Below are 21,927 nucleotides of genomic sequence, written 5' to 3'. Positions count from 1 at the left end.
TTCCACAGAGAGTAATTTGCAGTGAAGCGTCCTCTTCTGACACGAACTGAATTTTCTCCACCTGGACATAGTGATTGCCCAGTAAGTTTTCTTCTTAAGAATAACAGCACTGTCTCTTCTTCCAACACAGCTGTATCATATTCTGCTCTAAGTGCTCCATCCCAGGATGAATAATAACCTCTCATCCAACAAGAAACATTTATATGCAGCCTGTGCTTCTCCCTTACAAGAGGTCCTACAATGAAATGATTGGCCTTACATTAGGCTGTGTCTGTCCTGTCTTTTCTGATAGAATATAAGGAAGGCAGGAACGATGTCTATCTTGTTCACTCCTGAACCTCCAGTGCCTGGCATGAGGTCAGCAGCTGGATATTTACTAAATGAATGGGCCTCTACCAGCTCTGTGGCCCCACTGTCGTTACCAGCATGGGAGCTCTGAGCTGTTTCTACTGCACCAGAGCTTCCTACGAGGCCTCCTCCTGCACCACCCGGCTGGAGAGAAATCTCAGGGGAGGAGGCTGGGGGTGGGTGGGTCCAGAGGAAGAAGTACAGAGGCAGTTTTTAGGTAACAAAAATAAGAATGAGTGTGGATAATCTCAAAAGAATACAATGAAATATTACTTAGCTATTAAAAAGAATGAAATAATGCCACCTGCGGCAACATGGATGGACCTAGAGATGATCATACTAAGTGAAGTAAGCCAGACAGAGAATGACAAATATCATATGATATCATTTATATGTGGAACTGAATATATGATACAGATGAACTTACTTACAATACAGAAACAGACTCACAGACGTAGAGAACAGACTTGGGGGAAAACAGGTGGGGAAGGGTTAGATTTGGATTAGCAGATACAAGCTATTACATAAGGAATAGATAGGGGACTTCTCTGGTGGTCCAGGGGCTAAGACTCCAGCTTCCATTGCAGAGGGCCTGGGTTTGACCCCTGGTCAGAGTACTAGGTCCCCAAAAGACACAACTCAGAGTTTGCATGCTGCAACTGAAGATCCCACATGCTGCAATCAAGATCAAGGATCCTGGGTGCTGGAACTAAGAGTTGGCAGGGCCAAATAAATATATTTTTTAAAAGGATAGATAACAACAAGGCCTACTGTATAGCACAGGGAACAATATTCAATATTTTGTGATAAACCAGAATGGAAAAGAATATGTAAATATTATATATACTTGTATATAACTGAGTCACTTTGCTGTACAGTAGAAATTAACATGACATTGTAAGTTAATTATACTTCAATAAAACAAAAATTTTTTGAATTGCAGCACTTTGCTCCTTAATGCTCATGGAAATCCCTCCAAAGTGCCAGTCACCGACAGCCTTAAAAATAGAAAGTTGTCAAGATTTATGTATGTTTTGAGGAAAACAACTCCAAGAGAAAAGCAAGTATTTATGTACCAATATATTTTTAAATAGTGGCTGTCATTAATTCTGTGCTAGTTTAACAACTGGCTTTGGCAGTATTTCCTTATGAAAGAAAACAGGCAATTTTCTACACATCCCTTAATTCATGCCAAATACAGGCACACCTTCTACATTTCTGAATAAACAGAAAGCCCTGTTTATTCCGGTCAGTGCATATTTCTTTAGTACTGAAAGCTGTAGTTTTAGAAATTTTTTTCAACTTAGAACCCTAGCTACTAAAACTCAACTGAGTTTCTATTTCTCTCACTTTATAATTCATTTTCATTTTTATCAAATAATATGCTTGTACTTTGCACATAATGTGATGCTAATTCTTTTTCTATTTGAATGCGATCATTTAGGTACATATGCATAATACAGATAAATAGTAGTAAAGTGAATCACAATATTGTGGGACTTCCCTGGTTGTCCACTGGTTAAGAATCTACCTTTCAATTCAGCAGATGCAGGTTTGATCCCTGGTTGGAGAACTAAGATCCCACATGCTGCAGGGCAACTAAGACCCCCTGTCACAACTACTGAACCTGCATGCCCTAGAGCCTGCAAGTTACAATTAGAAAAGTCTTTGAGCTGCAATGAAAGACCCTGCATACTGCAACTAAGAATGAACACAGCCTAATTAATTATTTTTCAAAATCACTACATTGTACACCCACAACTTACGTAATATTGTAAATCAGCTATACTTCAACAAAATGCATAAATAATAAATAAGTAGTACTAAAATGTTTATAATTAACAACACTCTCATCTCTCTCTGCTCCCTGTCCCAGCATTGTCTTCTCCACAATCACCCACTTTCAGCTCATTTGCTTCTTCAGGACTTCACTCAATATTTGTATAATGTAAGTGCCCCTTGGGGAGCCCCCACTTGCCCTGCTCCTCCTCTGGGCTCCTGCATGACCACTTTCCTGGTCTTCTCTTTTACCATCTTGGGAATCTTCTCTGCCTGTCACCTTTGTTGGGTCTCTTGTTTCTTTGATCATATTCCTTTCTTTTTCCTGGTCTTTCCCTTATTATCTTGCTAGATGATATTCTCCAGTTGCTTCTTAGGAAACAATGCATTTTGGGAATACATACCTGCATAAAAATGTCTCTTTTCTACCTCCCCACTTGATAGTTGAACAGGGTATAGAATTCCAGGTTGACAGTCACTTTCTAGTATACAGAGCAGTCATTGAACAGTATCTTCCAGAGCCTAGGATCCCTGGCAAGAAGTGTGATGCCTCATTGATTCTGGATCCTTTGTACATGTCCTAGTCTCCCTCTGGAAGGCTTGGCAATTGTCTTCTTCCCAGAAGTGAAGTTTCACAGTGGCATGTCTTAATACAGTTGTTGTCATTTTTCTTTGAACAGTTCAGTTCAGTCACTCAGTCATGTCCGACTCTTTGCGACCCCATGAATTGCAGCACACCAGGCCTCCCTGTCCATCACTAACTCCTGGAGTTCACTCAGACTCACGTCCATCGAGTCCATGATGCCATCCAGCCATCTCATCCTCGGTCGTCCCCTTCTCCTCCTGCCCCCAAATGCCTCCCAGCATCAGAGTCTTTTCCAATGAGTCAACTCTTCGCATCAGGTGGCCAAAGTATTGGAGTTTCAGCTTCAGCATCAGTCCTTCCAAAGAACACCCAGGACTGATCTCCTTCAGAATGGACTGGTTGGATCTCCTTGCAGTCCAAGGGAATCTCAAGAGTCTTCTCCAAACCACAGTTCAAAAGCATCAATTCTTCAGCACTCAGCTTTCTTCACAGCCCAACTCTCACATCCATACATGACCACTGGAAAAAACATAGCCTTGACTAGATGGACCTTAGTTGACAAAATAATGTCTCTGCTTTTCAATATGCTATCTAGGTTGGTCATAACTTTTCTTCCAAGGAGTAAGCGTCTTTTAATTTCATGGCTGCAGTCACCATCTGACACTGTTAGATATAGTTAAATAAAGTCTGACACTGTTTTCACTGTTTCCTCATCTATTTCCCATGAAGTGATAGAGCCTTTCAATCTGGAAATTCATGTTATTCTCTTCTGAGAAATTTTCTTACACTATTGATTTTCTTTCTTCTGTTTTCTCTGATCCCTTTTGAGGTCTATTAGACATCAGACTAATTTAATTTTAATTTCTTTCTTTCTTTCTTATTTTTTCCTTTCTTCTTTTCTATCTCTTGGACTTTCTGTTCCACTTTTGTAAGATTAACTCTATAGTGTGAAATTTCTCTCCCATACTGAATCTCTATACTGATTGTTTTTCCTAACAATGTAATAAGAATTTTAATGGATTTATTTAAATTTATTTATTTCAATGCATTTCATTTAACTAATTGAGAATGTTTATTAACAGAGTGGCCTGATTTGCTCAGAATACCTACAGGTTAGTCTGTTGTCCAGGTGACCTAATTTCATTAGCTTCCAGTTTTACTTTCAAGAGTCCTATTTCAGGTAATAAAATATATGGTCATACTGTTTACTGAGCATTTACTATATGTACCAAGTGCTGTTCTAAGTGCTGTATGTGTAACAACACATCTGTATAAAACATCTACTCAAGAGGAGTAGAGTGTGTTATCATCACTTTACAGATTGGAAATCTGAGGCATAAAGAGTTTAAATAACTTGTCACAAGTGTCACAGCTTCCAGGTATTAAAATGGGGACTTGAATGTGGGAAGTGTCTTCAGAATCCCTCCTTTCCCCTCTATGAACTATATTTATTTGTTAAAAATATTTTATTTATTTATTATTGAGGTGTAGTTGATTTACAGTATCACGTTAGTTTCAGGAGTACAGCACAGTTATATGTATATATACACACACAAACACATGTATATATATATATATATGAATATACATATTCTTCTTCATATTAATTTCCCTTATAAGTGCTACAAAATATTCAGTAAAATTCCCTGTGCTATAGAGAAGGATCTTGTTGTTTATCCATTTTATATATAGTAGCATGTGTGCATTAATCCCAATCTCCTAATTTATTCCCCCTATGCCCTTTGGTAATCATATGTCTATTTTCTATGTCTGTGAGTCTATTTCTGCCTTGTATATGAGTTCATCTGTATCATTTTTCTAGATTCCACATATAAGTGGTGTCATATGTTATTTGTCTTTCTATAGCCTATTTCGAGCCTTGCCTGGTGGCTCAGATGGTAAAGTGTCTGCCTACAATGCAGGAGACCCCGGTTCAATCCCTGGGGAGGGAAGATCTCTTGGAGAAGGAAATGGCAACCCACTCCAGTATTCTTGCCTGGAAAATCACATGGATGGTGGAACCTGGTAGGCTACAGTCCATGGGGTCGCAAAGAGTCGGACAGGACTGAGCAGCTTCACTTTCACTTTCATGGCTTATTTCACTCAGTATGACACTCTCTAGGTCATCCATGTTGCTGCAAAGGGGATTGTTTCATTTTTTATGGCTAAGTAATATTCCACTGTATATATGTACCACATCTTCTGTATCTATCTCTTAATCACTATAGATTCTACTTCACCACTGCTTGCAATCCCTTATTTGGGGGATATTAGGCTATATCTCACTTTGGATCACTGCAAACACTTTTGGACTCCTTCCAGCTAAACCTCCTTCATTTTTTTCCTGAAGGAGGATAAATTCCTGGTGAAACCAGCTTTTCTTGATTTTCATTTCAGCACTCTTTTAACTATGCCATGCTGTGCACCTCCTGAGAATGGGAGCTGACAAACAAATCCTTTGATTATAGGAAGGCAGACACAGGAGAGCCAACACACTGAAAAGAGCTGTGACTCTCAAATAAATGAAAAGTTAGGGGACATTGTAGTTAATTTTGACTTTTTAAAAGTCATGTTGCTCCTCTCTTCTTGACTGACACCTAGTTTGGTCACCCTCACTTTAGAATCTGCGGCATCCTTGACACCCACACCCGCAACCCCACCGTCTACTGACTGGCTGTCCACAGGACTGTGAACCAGTCCTTAAGACATTAGTCCTAAGACAAATGATACACTGGCAAATAAATGGCAAAGAGGCAACTTCATAGTGACATTAGGGCATAGTCATGTTGGCAGTGCCTTTCTGGAAGGAAGTTTGCCTGTGAATGAGTCTGTTGATTTCATAATCTCAGCAAGCCTTTCATGTGCATGGATAAAAAGTGTACCCAGGGAGGCAACCAGAGATTTTCCTGATGTTCTCCTTCTAAACCCAGGTTAAACTTCATCTCACTCAGGAAGTCCTCATGACCAAAGTCCTCCAGTTTTTCCAGCTTGAGCTGTACCAATCTGTGCCATTCTGAGTACACTAAGAGCAGGGATTTTGTCTTTTATATCTGATTCACCAAGTATTGAGTACCCCTATATGTCAAGCTCTATGTTAAAGGTAAGGGAAATAAAGCAGGATACTGCTATGCTCTACAATTTTCAGTAACATGTAACTTACAGATTTCACTTCTCAAAACAAAAAGTCCCACTGATTCACTATTTGCAGTGCATTCTCTTATAAACTGACTCTTAATTTGACTGCAAACTGTTCTCCCACTTCCTATCTGTGCTTTTTATTCTCCTTATTGAAATTAGACATACTGTTTGTACATATGGGAAAACACCCAGCTGTGAGAAGAGACCACATAAAAATGAATTAATCATCAGGCCTCATGTCTAGAGAAACTTATGTATTTAAAACAAAAGAATGTTTCCTTTAATTCAGAAGGGAAAAGAATAAAGTCAACCCACACCCAGTTATTGTGGTCATTCTCCATCAGTGGATGTTGTATTGAAATCTTTTTACATCTATCTGTTCTGAAAGTCTGTGAGTGACTTGGGCACAAGGACCCTGCTTATTACTTTATAAATTTGAGAACTTGTCACATAGCAGACCTTCATCTCAAGTTTGCTGATGTATGTTTTTACCAGTCTTTAGTAGTAGTAGTGAAAGTCACTCAGTAGTGTCTGATTCCTTGTGACCCTATGGACTATACAGTCCTTGGAATTCTCCAGGCCAGAATACTGGAGTGGGTAGTTTTCCCTTCTCCAGGGGATCTTCCCAACCGAGGGATCGAACCCAGATCTCTTGCATTTATACTTGTAAATGAGGCTCAAAATCTTGGATCTCCCCCACCTACCCTCAAGGTCAGGACTGCTAGGGGAACTTTATTCAAATAACAACGACCATTTTAGATGCAATAAACTGGATAGCACAGATTGATTCAATAACAGATGAACTTAGGGGCAGAAAGAGAGTCACTACATCTGTAAACAACTACCATAAAACACATCCTGATTTCAAGAAAGTTAAATTTTCAAAGTATGCAAGGAAATCCTGTCATTGTCCTTGACTGGACTTCTGGTCTCAAAATCAGAGCAGTCTCTTGGCTCTATTACGTCAGCCGACAAAAATTCTTCAATGCTGCTTATATGCCCTCAACTTATTCTTCTCTTCCTCCAATGCTTTTTCTGAGACCATTGATAACTTCCAAATATTTGTCTGTTATTGTTTTCTTGGATTTCCATTTCCTTGTATAAACCCTTGTCTTTGAGTTCTTCCCTGCCTTTTACAGCTTCCCATTGTCCTCAGGTCCCTGCCTCTGAGGCTCTTTCCTTCCATGATGCTCACTCTCCTTTTCCTAGGTGTGGGTGCCCCTAGGCTCGTCCCTTTCTTCTTTCAGTCCTCACAAGTCATTCTCAGCCCTGAATGATCATCAGAATCACTTGAAGAGCCTTCTGAAAAGATTCAAGCCCAGATCCCAACCCAGATCTGTGGAATCAATCAGCTTGGACCGAGATAGTAGCTCTGTAACCCGTGTTTGTGTACCTTACTTAGCATCTGAAGTTCAATTTCTTCTCCTGTAAAATTAAGATAATGCTAAAAGCTCTTTCATCCGATCTCTGAATACATTCTTACTCCCTGTTGTCACAGCAAACATCATCTCTTCTTCTCCTCATTTATTTAAAGCCTGCGTTCCTTCAAAAGCTGAGCTCAAATCCTTTCCTTCTCACAACGCTCATCATCACAACTGATTTTGGATTGTTTACAGAGCTCACTGAAAACTCAGGAGCGACTTGTTGAAATGAAATTGTTTCCTGGCTGAGCTTCCTACAACTATCTTGTCACTTTTCAATTTTTTTCTCCATGCAGCACTTCAATATTCCAGAGTGATTTTTTTCACATTGTTCCCTATTTTAAATCTTTCAATGAATTCTCTTTTTTAAAATGTATTTATTCATTTATTTTTATTTTTTCGGTTGAGCTAGGTCTATGTTGCTGCACACAGGCTTTCTCGAGTTGAGGTGAGCGGGGGCTACTCTCTAGTTGCCAATGCATGGGCTTCTCATTGTGACGCCTTTGCTTATTCAGAGCACAGGCTTGAGGCACATGGGCTACAGCAATCGCTGCACAAGGCCTTAGTAGGTTCATGTGCTTAGTTGCTCACATCATGTGGAATCTTCCCAGACTGAGGATTGAACCTGTGTCCCCTGCATTGGCAGGTGGATTCCTATCCACTGTATCACCAGGGAAGTCCTCAGTGACTTCTCTTAGTTCTTAGGCTTGTTCAGCACCATGGCTACAGAGTCTAGCAGTGCTTTGAATACAGGAGATGCTGGATTTATTGAGTAAATGCAGTTGACTGACAGCATAACAAGCAAACAGTTGGGGAGGCTAAACACAAACCTTGCCCAGGAAAGAGATGGCTCTTGGCGCAGATGAGAGGATGCAATCAGGTGGGTACACCTGGACCTGGTAGAGTCATCCTCTTTCAGAGCCTCTGCCAAGCCTGAGAGTGAGGCCAGAAGGTTTTTAAGCAGTGGTTGTGCTTAGTATCCCAAAAATGCAGAAACATTGACCTCCAAAAATCTAAGGAGAACAAAGACATTATTGAATCTGCACTCCTGTAAGAGCAATGATGACTGATCTCTTTTCCCTTAGAAATCTGAATTATATGTTCCAATAGATGACAAGCGTAGGTTTTGCTCTTTTCCTTTAACTGAACATACCTTGTGCTAGACATGTTTCATTTAGGTTACCAGCTGCCTTAAGAGAGTGTCAATTCAAGCCATTGTGTGACTTTAATAGGATTACATTGATTAACTAACATGATGCATTATGATGGTTTCTAGGCCAACAGCATGAAATGAGGGGTTTTTAACCAAAAAAGTTATATTTTTGTTCTTTCATTGAAAACAACCATTTATATAGTTAAAGGCCCCACCCTCCAACATCCAGCTGCTGTTCTTAACAGGCTGGTTCCCTTTTCCTGCTCTGTGCTCTCATCTCACTTGCTCTGCCCCATTCCTCCCCTTAATGAAATCCCTTACTATTAACAGTGGAAGTGAGAAATAAGATTCAAGGGATTAGATCTGATAGACAGAGTGCCTGAAGAAGTATGGGCAGAGGTTTGTGACATTGTACAGGAGGCAGGGATCAAGATCATCCCCAAGGAAAAGAAATTAAAAAAGGCAAAATTGTTGTCTGAGGAAGCTTTACAAATAGCTGTGAAAAGAAGAGAGGCGAAAGGCGAAGGGAAGCGAAAGGCAAAGGGAAAAGGGAAAGATACACCCATTTGAATGCAGCGTTCCAAAGAATAGCAAGGAGAGACAAGAAAGCCTTCCTCAGTGATCAGTGCAAAGAAATAGAGGAAAAGAATAGAATGGAAAAGACTAGAGATGTCTTCAAGAAAATCAGAGATACAAAGGGAACATTTCATGCAAAGATGGGCTCGATAAAGGACAGAAATGGTATGGACCTAACAGAACCAGAAAATATTAAGAAGAGGTGGCAAGAATACACAGAAGAACTATACAAAAAAGATCTTCATAACCCAGATAATCACGATGGTGTGATCATTCACCTAGAACCAGACATCCTGGAAGGTGAAGTCAAGGGGCCTTAGAAAACATCACTATGAACAAAGCTAGTGGAGGTGATGGAATTCCAGTTGAGCTATTTCAAATCCTAAAAGATGATCTTGTGAAAATGCTGCACTCAATATACCAACAAATTTGGAAAACTCAACAGTGGCCACAGGACTGGAAAAGGTCAGTTTCATTCCAATCCCAAAGAAAGGCAATGCCAAAGAATGTTCAAACTACTGCACAATTGCACTCATCTCACATGCTAGCAAAGTAATGGTCAAAATTCTCTGAGTGAGGCTTCAACAGTACATGAACTGTGAACTTCCAGATATTCAAGCTCAATTTAAAAAAGGCAGAAGAACCAGAGATCAAATTGCCAACATCCACTGGATCATTGAAAAAAAGCAAGAGAATTTCAGAAAAACATCTATTTCTGCTTTATTGACTATGCCAAAGCCTTTGACTGGGTGGATCACAATGAACTGGAAAATTCTTAGAGATGGGAGTACCAGACCACCTGACCTGCCTCTTGAGAAACCTGTATGCAGGTCAGGAAGCAACAGTTAGAACTGGACATGGAACAACAGACTGGTTCCAAATAGGAAAAGGAGTACGTCAAGACTGTATATTGTCACCCTGCTTATTTAACTTCTATGCAGAGTACATCATGAGAAATGCTGGGCTGGATGAAGCACAAGCTGGAATCAAGATTGCTGGGAGAAATATCAATAACCTCAGATATGCAGATGACAATACCCTTATGGCAGAAAGCCAAGAGGAACTAAAGAGCCTCTTGATGAAAGTGAAAGAGGAGAGTAGAAAAGTTGGCTTAACGCTCAACATTCAGAAAGCTAAGATTGTGGCATCTGGCAAATAGATGGGGAAACAGGGAAACAGTGACAGACTATATTTTGGGGGGCTCCAAAATCACTGCAAATGGTGACTGCAGCCATGAAATTAAAAGACGCTTGCTCCTTGGAAGAAAAGCTATGACCAACCTAGACAGCATATTAAAAAGCAGAGACATTACTTTGTCAACAAAGGTCAGTCATGTGTAGATGTGAGAGTTGACTATAAAGAAAGCTGAATGCTGAAGAATTGATGCTTTTGAAGTGTGGTGTTGGAGAAGACTCTTGAGAGTCCCTTGGACTGCAAGGAGATCCAACCAGTCCATCCTAAAGGAAATCAGTCATTAATATTCATTGGAAGGACTGATGTTGTCCAATACTTTGGCCACCTGATGCGAAGAACTGACTCATTTGAAAAGACCCTGATGCTGGGAGGGATTGGGGGCAGAAGGATAAGGGGACAACAGAGGATGAAATGGTTGGATGTCATCACCGACTCAATGGACATGAGTTTGAGTAAACTCTGGGAGTTGGTGATGGACAGGGAGGCCCGGCATGCTGCAGTCCACGGGGTCACAAAGAGTCAAACACGATTGAGCAACAGAACTGACCGAGTAGATAGTGAAGATTTTCTGTGCTTATTAGGAGTAAAAATTCACAAATGTACAAATAAACCTATAAGACATAAAATAATTAAGAAAAATTAACTCTGTTATTGAGTGAAGTAAGTCAGAAAGAGAAAAGCAAATATTGTATATTAACGCATATATGTGGCATCTAGAAAAGTAGTATAGATTATCTTATTTGCAAAGCAGAAATAGAGGCACGGACTTAAAGAACAAACATATGGACATCAAAGGGGGAAGGGGTGAATGGAAAGAATTTGGAGATTGGAGTTGACATATATGCACCACTGTGCTGAAGTGACTTAGCACACATACCTGTAGGTACAAAGGAAATGAATCCTGAATATTCATTGGAAGGACTGATGCTGAAGCTCAAGCTTCCGTACTTGGCCACCTGATGTGAAGAGCTGACTCAGAAAAGACCCTGATGCTGGGAAAGACTGAAGGCAGGAGAAGAAGGGGATGACAGAGGACGAGATGGTTGGATGGCATTACCGATTCAATGGACGTTAGTTTGAGCAAGCTCCAGGAGATGGTGAAGGACAGGGAAGCCGGGTGTGCTGAAGTCCTTGGCGTCACAAAGAGTCGGACATGACTGAGTAATTGAAGAACAATGCAGGTATGAAATAGATAATGAGGTAATGAGAACCTATTGTATTGCACAGGGACCTCTACTCAATTTTCTGTAGTGACCTAAATGGGAAGGAAATCCAAAAAAGAGGGGATATAGGTAAACATATAGCTGATTCACTTTGCTGTACAGCAGAAACTAACACAACATTGTAAAGCAACTTACTTCAATAAAAAGAATTAACTCTGTTACTAATTTAGGAGGAAAGATTAATTAATTGATGTAAATATACTTACCATGGGCTCTGGTATCTGTGGCTTAGTTTGTCAATAGCAGCTTGACTGAACTCTCCATACTGTAAAAAGAAGAAAATCAATGTCCCCTGATTCCAAGGTCACTCGGCATGAACATGTCTGAGAGTCTGGGTTCCTAGTCAAAGAGGAGGTCAGGTGGAGCAATTAAACAAGAAACACTTAATTCATTTGAGGAAAGATGGGCTTTTGATTCTTGAACTGAGAAGAAGAGATACAATAAGTAAAATAAATCTGACCCTCTGTGCTTTCCCTGCCCTCTCTATAAAAGGACAGGTGTTGGGTCTGCAGAAGAGTGTCATCTGCAATCTCTAAACATCTCAAGATTCTGTATCTACATGAGCAGGCGCTCACAACCAGGACTTACCATTTATTTTTTGTTTTTCATAGTGGGACCTTCTTGGTTACCAATCTTAAATATTGTACTGTGTACATATCCATCCCAATTCCCTAACAATCCCTTCCCCCCAGCAACTATAACATGACATCATTTAGACTCAGCTTAGCTTTTTTCACATCACCTTACCCTCATGTGAAAAGATGCTGATGAAAAGAAGCACTAATTATTAGAGAAATGCAAATCCAAACTACAGTGAGGTATCACCTCACACTGGTCAGAATTGTCATCACCAAAATGTCTACAAATACTAAATGCTGGAGAAGATGTAGAAAAAAGGTATCTTCCTACACTGTTGTTTGGAATGAGAAGTGGTGCAGCTGCTATGGAAAACAGTGCGGAGGTTCCTTAAAAACCTAAACATACAACTACCATATGATCCAGCAATCTGACTCCTGGGCAGATACCTGAAGAAAATTATAATTTGAAAAGATATGTACACTCCAATGTCCAATACAGCATAATTTACCATAGACAAGTTATCAGTTCAGTTCAGTTCAGTCACTCAATCGTGTCCGACTCTTTGCAACCCCTTGAATTGCAGCACGCCAGTCCTCCCTGTCCATCACCAACTCCCAGAGTTCACTCAAACTCACATCCATTGAGTGGATGATGCCATCCAGCCATCTCATCCTCTGTCGTCCCCTTCTCCTCCTGCCCCTAATCCCTCCCAGCATCAGAGTCTTTTCCAATGAGTCAACTCTTCGCATCAGGTGGCCAAAGTATTGGAGTTTCAGCTTTAGCATCATTCCTTCCAAAAAACACCCAGGACTGATCTCCTTCAGAATGGACTGGATGGATCTCCTTGCAGTCCAAGGAACTCTCAAGAGTCTTCCCCAACACCAGAATTCAAAAGCATCAATTCTTTGGTGCTCAGCTTTCTTCACAGTCCAACTCTCACATCCATACATGACCACTGGAAAAAACATAGCCTTGACTAGATGGACCTCTGATGGCAAAGTAATGTCTCTGCTTTTCAATACGCTATCTAGGTTGGTCATAGCTTTCCTTCCAAGGATTAAGAGTCTTTTAATTTCATGGCTGCAATCACCATCTGCAGTGATTTTGGAGCCCCCAAAATAAAGTCTGACACTGTTTCCACTGTTTCCCCATCTATTTCCCATGAAGTGATGGGACCATGATCTTCATTTTCTGAATGTTGAGCCTTAAGCCAACTTTTTCACTCTCCTCTTTCACTTTCATCAAGAGGCTCTTTAGTTCCTATTCACTTTCTGCCATAAGAGTGATGTCATCTGCATATCTGAGGTTATTGATATTTTTCCCGGCAATCTTGATTCCAGCTTGTGCTTCTTCCAGCCCAGCGTTTCTCATGATGCACTCTGCATATAAGTTAAATAATCAGGGTGACAATATACAGCCTTGACGTATTCCTTTTCCTATTTGGAACCAGTCTGTTGTTTCGTGTCCAGTTCTAACTGTTGCTTCCTGACCTGCATACAGGTTTCTCAAGAGGCAGGTCAGGTGGTCTGGTATTCCCATCTCTTGAAGAATTTTCCACAGTTGATTGTGATCCACACAGTCAAAGGCTTTGGCATAGTCAATAAAGCAGAAATAGATGTTTTTCTGGAACTCTCTTGCTTTTTCCACGATCCAGCAGATGTTGGCAATTTGATCTCTGGTTCCTCTGCCTTTTCTAAAACCAGCTTGAACATCTGGAAGTTCATGGTTCACATATTGCTGAAACCTGGCTTGGAGAATTTTGAGCATTACTTTACTAGCATGTGAGATGAGTGCAATTGTGCGGTAGTTTGAGCATTCTTTGGCTTTGCCTTTCTTTAGGATTGGAATGAAAACTGACCTTTTCCAGTCCTGTGGCCACTGCTGAGCTTTCCAAATTTGCTGGCATATTGAGTGCAACACTTTCACAGCATCATCTTTCAGGATTTGAAATAGCTCAACTGGAATTCCATCACCTCCACTAGCTTTGTTTGTAGTGATGCTTTCTAAGGCCCACTAGACTTCATATTCCAGGATGTCTGACTCTAGGTGAGTGATCACACCATTGCGATTATCTGGGTCGTGAAGATCTTTTTTTGTATAGTTCTTCTGTGTATTCTTGCCACCTCTTAATATCTTCTGTTTCTGTTAGGTCCATCATAATGTTAATCTTAGTTAAATCACCTGGTGCTCTTTTTTATCTCCCCTGGTTTCTTCCCTTTTCCTCAAGCTTTGGTTTATAATGCCTTTCCTGATCAAGGGTTGTGTTGGGAAAGCAGATCTATTTAAGTCATTTCTTAGTGATGAGGATCTGAAAACTTGATCACTTCTAGATGTTTAATGTCCATGTGTAAAATAATAAACAAAGGAAGAGACAAAATAAACAAGATTGAAATGCAAGGCTAAGCCACTATTCCAAAAGTTTGAAAAGTGATAATCTGTGTTTAGGACTTCCCTGGTGGCTCAGTGATAAGGAATCCTCTTGTCAATGCAGGAGATGTGGGTCTGATACCCGGTTGGAAAGATGCCCTGGAGAAGGAAACGGCAATCCACTCCAGTATTGTCGCCTGGAAAATCCCATGGACAGAGGAGCCTGGCGAGCTACAGTCCATGGGGTTCCAAAGAGTCAGACATGACTACTTAGCGACTAAATAACAACAATCTCTCTATAACAGTAAAATTTTTATTTTTCAACTGATTTCTTTTTTAACTTTTTATTTTATATTGAGGTATAGCCAATTAACAATGTTGTGATAGTTTCAGGTGGACAGCAAAGGGACTCAGCCATAAGTACACATGTATCCATTCTCACCCAAACTCCTGAGTCTCAGCTGACTCCTGACACCTATTCCCTTAATATCAATCTTATCAACTGACTTACAAATAATTTTATTATCAGTTTATGGGCAAATTTCCCAGGACTGGGATAATCTTTGATCTTTGTTCTCATTTTTAATAACCCAAAGTTTCACTGGTTTAATCTGGAAAGATTTTCCTTAGAAACACACAATGCATTCATTAGCCTCTAACCGTACTCCATTTCTCCTATAGTTATCAGCACATAATGTCATAGAAATTTACCTAAAATAAGCTGACCCTTCTCTGTTTTAATTAATAAGATTCATCATGATTTATTTGGACAGTTGTGCTCACTTTGTTATTAAATCTAATGAAATTCAGAATTTAAAAATCCCCTTTTTTTTTCTACTGGTCAGTTATTCATAAAAGTGAAGCAAAGACTGATTCAAAAATGAATTCAGTACCTTCATAGAAACAGGTAACAACTGAGTAGTGTATGTTCTATGCTAAAGAGATTAGTAAGAATCTTTGCTGTTATTTTGCATGCTTTCAACTAGCAAAAATAATTATAACTTGAAATTGGATATTCCCTATTAGGCAATCTTTAAATAAGTCTAGGTATTAAGGAAAAAGAAATATCTGCTAATTACATTTAGATACTGTGAATTAGGCATAATTTCTCAAATGAGCTATTAAATTTAAGTGAAATTAATTACAGACATTGGGGTCCATTTTAGTTAATAATGAAAATCACTGCTTAATATTTTTACTTTTAATCACAAACCACCTCTCCTCTAGAATTGACATAACTGAGGAATCCTCTTACTTTCTTGCCAGGCTTAACTCAGGATGTTTTTCCTAATATAGCCAATTGTGACTTTTCTTACTAGAAAGGACCATTTCCCATCCCGGTAACTAGGAGGACTTTCTCTTCAGTAGGATGAGTACAATGGCCATGCATTTAAGAACAGCGTAAGCCCTAGGGTTCCTCTTGCCATCCTCCTCCTTGGTAACATGGAGCTCTTATACCAAACAGTGGAGTGGAAAATCCCCTAAGCCTACCTTTTCTTATGCTAATGTAATTTTTTTTCTTCACTTGCCTCCATTTGCAAAATATTACTGTTAACCCCTTAGCTGCTTTTCTTCCCACAGCCAGGGAGAAGCATTCTCATTGTTGGTGCCTGGTCACCAAATTGCATAATGCTGCCTATTCTCAGCTGGAACTGTTGAAGGGAGAAAGGGGGCACCAAGCCTTTGTGTGGACAGAGCATCTGAAGCATTCATTTTACATTCAGAGCAGGGGTGGGAACAAAGCAGATCTCCCTGAAAAAGGTCGGTGTTTAAGGCATGGATTCTGTGATGCATTTTTCTTACTAAAAAGCAAAACGTGAACAACAGTGCAGATGCCCATACTTCATTTTATGCCAAAGGATATGGAGGCTTGAGCTGAGTACCAATATGAATTATATCCTGATCTCCCCTTTTTTTATTGCACTGTTTTTAAATAACTTCAATTAGTTTATCAAATTTTAACAAACAGACTAAACCTTAAGTTTCCTGTGTTCCTTGACTCTGACCATAGTATGTGTTTTCTGTAGAGTATCGAAATAATGAGAAACATATTCCATTACGTTTCTGAAGTGTTTATCATAATATAATTTTAAAATTCATGTAGGTAAGAAAACATAGGATAGTGAAGCACTAATAATACTGGATCCCACTTCTTTAGACTTATTATACTAGATACTATGCTAAGTGCTCTACACATTTATCTCACTTAATCCATTTGACAATACTCTAAGATTATAATAATATTATATAACATTATTTTCCCTGTGGAAGACAGAATTCCAAAGACCTCCAAGATGCTCATTCCCTTATATATACACCTTCTTCCAGATATTTAGCCAAATACTAACCTAGGTACTGCTGTGAAGGGATTTTTAAGGTGTAATTAAGATTCCAAATCAACTGATTTTAAGAAAGGAAGTTTTTCCTCAGCGGCTCTAACTTCATCATTCAAGCTCTTTAAAAGACCTGGGCACCTCTGGGTAAAAGGGATTTGAAATGTGAGAGGGATTTGGACATGAGGGAGAGTGTCTGTGGCTGGCTTTAAAGATAGAGGGGACCATCGACAAAGGGATGTGGGCAGCTTCTTGATGTTGAGACTGTTCCCTGCCTGACAGCTGCAGAGAAATAGGACCTCAGTCCTATAGCCATAAGGAACTGAGATCTGCCACAAACACATGCACTTGGAAGAGCCCCCAAACCTCAGATTTGATCATTGTCACAACTGACACTTTGAAATTCAGCCTAGTGAGTTTTGAGCAGAGAATCAAGCCTAGACTTCCCTGGACTTCTAATCTACTTCTGATCTATGATTTGCTTCTGTGAGCAAATAAATGGTGTTGCTTTAAGATGTTCTTGTTTACTGCAACACGCCAGGCTTCCTTGTCCTTTATTATCTCCTGGAGTTTGCTCCAATTCATGTCCATTGAGTCAGTGATGCCATCCAACCATATCATCCTCTGGTATCCTCTTCTCCCCCTGCCCTCAGTCTTTCCCAGCATGAGTCAGCTCTTCACATCAGGTGGCCAAAGTACTGGAGCTTCAGCTTCTAATTTAGTGGCAATAGATTACGCTCAACAGAAAACTAATGCAATGCTCATTTTATCAATAGGAAAACTGAAACATTATAAAGAATAATGGACAGATTAGCATGTAAATAGGGGAAAAATAAAAAATTCTTCAACTGGCTCTTTTTCCATATTCAGTTTTTCATTAAGACCACACAGATAGATTTGTCTTGAAAAGCATTATAAATGCTAACTGCCTTATTTATCCTCAGAGAGAAGGCATATTTCTATTGTTTTTTTCTGTATTTCTCCAGGGGGATTAATGTTTTCCTTATCCACGTGATAATTCAAGATACATGAGCACTTCTAGCAACACTAGAACTTATTCTGTTGGGAATTGTTAGGATTTGTGATGAGTAACCAATCATTGTGCAACCAGTCTTTTATCCATAGTTGGCGGATGGTCCCTACCAGGGTCTGAAATATGAGTGGACTCAAATATTCAAGCTACAGGAAAGCTACACAGGAGGTTCCCAAGTCTCTGCTTGTGCCCAGGCCACAGTTCCTGAAATATAATTAAGTGCCTGGTTGGTGACTGCTCTCACCCTCGGAGTTTTCTAATGTGTTGGCACTGCTGTTAATTCAAAGGTTAGGAAGTGTGTTCCTCCCAAGTTAATTGTCCAATTAGCTTTACAGTACAGAATTGCACTAGGGGTGGTAACACAGGCATTGTGAACATAACAGTATAACTAAGTTTCAGCAAAGGAAAAAAAAAAAGCTAAGTAGTCCTTGAATCACTATTGAAAAACCTAGGAGGAGAATAATTCTCAAGCTCACGCACACTTAAAAGCTCATTCCACAGCCCCCGTCCCCCACCTCCCTTCTTCAACTTGGTTTGTTATCAAAGACTCTGCATGAAAAAAGAAAGAGATTTCAGTCTCCATTTCCCATCATTTTTTTTTATGATCTTCTAGGCCGTGCTAAGCACTAGGAAGAAGGCTGTGGATGCTGTCAATAGAAAGTCAAGCAAGACAGATCACACACCTCAAGTTGCTTACAGACATTTGAGATGTGGCTGGCACTGTGCAGACCAATAGTCACACTAAAAACTTCAACAATGATAACAACACAGAGAAACTTCCTACGAATTCCTCTCCCCAACTGCAAGAGCCCATATGGGCCCCAAAGCGCTTATTTTCGGTGCCATTTTCTTTGTGTCCAGAGACAGTGGGACCACATACCAGGGGCCTCTCTATTGAATGGGTTGTTTTCAATTTGCTCAGTTAAGATTTCTTGAGTCCTGGGAAGAGAATAGCTAGCTCCAGATTGCTATGCATTCTAGGCACTTTTGTCAACACTGCTGACATACTTCAGAAGTGTTATATATGAATAATAGGGAAAACTATAATCCTAAATTTATAATGATATTAGAATTTCTTCCAAACATCTCAAAAAGCCAGGACAAATGCCAGATTCAGAAAACATATGTCCTGGTATTTTAGCCACCTGTGCCTGGGATATTAGATCAAGCCCAAGTTTCTGAATTCTTGACAGTATATATAAAGAAGCCTGATTGTGGAGTTAAATGTCAAGTTTACTAAAACCCATTCTAATTTATACATTTTTCTTAGCTTTGTATCTTGTTAGCATCATCAAATAATATTTGTTGAAAACCTATGGAGTATGCTTAATACTAATTTTAAGAAGAGCAATACTTTTTAAAAGGTTATATTTTCATTGAAAAGCATACTCAACATGTATGTTAAGCCCTACAGAATTAGCCTTCCTTAATTAGAAATAAAATCACTCACTAGGCTCTAAATTGCTTTGAGTTTATTTCCTTCCTTCTCCCCTTCTTCTCTTTCTCTCCATCCTTTCTTTTGTTTTCACATTTCCACATCCTAACAAAAGATGTGAGGATCAGGATGTCTGTTTTTTTCCAGTTCACCAAAAATCATCCATAAAGTCACAGCCAGGAGGAAGCCCACACTGACTGGGAAGCATTACCTGGGGCTGGGGAGCCTGGTGATACGTAGACAGGCAGTGCCTTTTGTCCACAGAACCGCTTTGGATGCAGCACAGAGAGTGCATGTCAGTGATACCTATCTCGCTTTTTGTTTTCATGGTCTGTTCCAGGAAGGAAGCATTGAACTTAAAATTTATTTTCTGGGAGTTCAGATACAATTAATTTATTCAATCTACTTGAGGAATCCTATAGAAAGCCATGACTTCCCTGGTAGCTCAGTGGCAAAGAATCTGCCTGCAATGCAGGAGACACAGGTTCGATTCCTGGGTCAGGAAGATCCCTGGAGGAGGACATGGCAACCCAATCCAGTATTCTTGCCTGAGAAATCCCACGGACAGGGGAGCCTGGTGGGCTACAATCCATGGGGTTGCAAAGAGTCAGACATGACTTAGCAACTAAATAACAGCAACAATAGAAAGCCAAGTTTTATGAAATGGGGAAATATTAACACCTGTGTATTAGGGCTATGGCACCCACTCCAGTACTCTTGCCTGGAAAATCCCATGGACGGAGGAGCCTGGTAGGCTGCAGTCCATGGGGTTGCACAGAGTCGGACACGACTGAAGTGACTTAGCAGCAGCATTAGGAAGTTAATGTTAATATGGGGCTAACAAAAAAGTTAGTTCAGATTTTTCCATAATATCATGTGGAAAACCCAAGTGAACTTTCTGGCCAATCCAATATACTATTTTCCCCAAAATGGAGGGCTATTAGGGCTTTGTAGCCAAGGTTTCTCCTTGCTCACAGATGGTCACTATGAGGCCTTCCCAAACTAGTGGCTTCCTGTGGTATCAAGAAAGCCACTACTTTATACAGCACTTCAGGATGAAACGTGCTGATGTAATTATTTTTATATTAAACAACAAACTGTTAGGACTCAAATAACTTGTGAGAACTAAACACACACACCCATCTGGGAAAGAAACAGCAGCCATTCCAAGGCACACCTAATTTTAGAAAAGCTATTTTCTATTTTGCTTTTATAACTTGGTTGAAAAAGGAAGCTTTGTTATCTTTTAAAAGTCTTCTGTGTTGCTAACAACATGAGTGTGAGATCTTAGGAATTTTAATGAGACTGTGATTCACCTAAATGAACCCAAACATAAATGAGAAATTTGTGGTGAAAACACCCAGAAATTCTGAAATATGTGTGTCTGTGTGAGTCTACATACTGATCAACTCCGTACCAACAATACTTCTCTATTTTAGGTTAATTTGAAAAATTTCCAGGACACTGTTGTGTGAAGGTGGGATTTGGAAGAATGCACAGGGTGCGGCTGGAAGGAAGTTTGGGAGGAATCTCATTTCTCTTTTTTCCCAAATTGCCAGAGATAATATTTGATGATATGTTTTAAAACACTATAAAGAGCTTAATACATAGAAGCTTGAAGATGATAAAATGAAAAATATGGTTACCATTTTAACCTGCAGTCCCACTTCTGGGCATATATCTGGAGACCACCACAATTTGAAAAGATACAGGGACCCCAGTGTTCATTGCAGCACTATTTGCAATAGTCAAGACATGGAAGCAACCTAAACGTCCATCAACCAAGGAATGGATAAAGAAGTTGTGGTACATATATATGTGATGGAATATTACTCATCCGTTCAAAAGGATCAAATGATACCATTTGCAGCAACATGGATGGACCTAGAGATTATCATACTGAGTGAAGTCAGACAGAGAAAGACAAATATCATATCATCATTTATACAACAAGGAATTACTGTACAGCACAGGGACCCATACTCAATATTTTATATTAACATACAATGAAAAAGAATCTGGGAAAATAGATATATGTACGTATGTATGTATACATACAGTGATTCTGTATGTATACATACAGTGATTCTGTATGTATAACTGAATCACTGTACCTCAAACTAACACACTATTATAAATCTACTATACTCCAATAAAAAGTTTTTCAAGATTTAATAAAGGAACAAACAATACAGAAAATAACTATTACTGAGCTCTTTCTTATTATATCAAATAAGTGGGTTATATCTACTACTGATGACTCATTTTGGTATTATGAACGAAGCATCTTGTGTGCAAATGATGCAGAATGGAGTACCAGTAGACACTTGAGGCCCCATGAAGAAAGGAGAGGTGCTTATGAGACAAAAGAGCTGGGAATGACCCGGCCAGAACCTGCCGCCTGGAAAAGTGCTCACCCAGCTAGGTGCCTCCCACTGTGGCTCCAGCCCCATGTTCTGACTTCATTTCCCCTCTCACATGCTGGACTCCCACTAAGTCCCTGAACCCACAGCCTAGGCTGGGATCCTGGTTTCATTATTGACCCCCTGTACAGCTTCAGCAAGAGGCCTCAGCTGTCAAGACCTCCATTCCTTCCTCTGTAAGGGAAAAGAATCATAGTACCTTCCTCAAACAGTAAATAGTCGAGAGGACCTTGTTTTTTTAAAAATCTGTTTGACTGGAGTACAGTTTATTTACAATGTTGTGTTAGTTTCTGCTATAAAGCAAAGTGTTTCAATTATATATATATATATATATATATA

At 39.7% G+C, this 21,927-nt stretch overlaps 1 protein-coding gene across 1 annotated transcript in view; it reads right to left on the bottom strand.

The window, feature by feature from the left end:
* Positions 1-21,927, bottom strand: part of CUNH4orf45 (chromosome unknown C4orf45 homolog) — a 128,641-nt gene that overhangs the window by 47,645 nt on the left and 59,069 nt on the right. Inside the window, exon 3 of the mRNA XM_040251279.1 lies at positions 11,625-11,683. Within this exon, the coding sequence (XP_040107213.1) occupies positions 11,625-11,683 (59 nt within the window). The remainder of the gene's footprint in view (positions 1-11,624; positions 11,684-21,927) is intronic.

Source organism: Oryx dammah, unplaced genomic scaffold (genome assembly GCF_014754425.2).
Source record: "Oryx dammah isolate SB20612 unplaced genomic scaffold, SCBI_Odam_1.1 HiC_scaffold_12, whole genome shotgun sequence".
NCBI classification, from domain to species: Eukaryota; Metazoa; Chordata; class Mammalia; order Artiodactyla; family Bovidae; genus Oryx; species Oryx dammah.
This window is presented reverse-complemented; position numbering and strand designations above follow the sequence as displayed.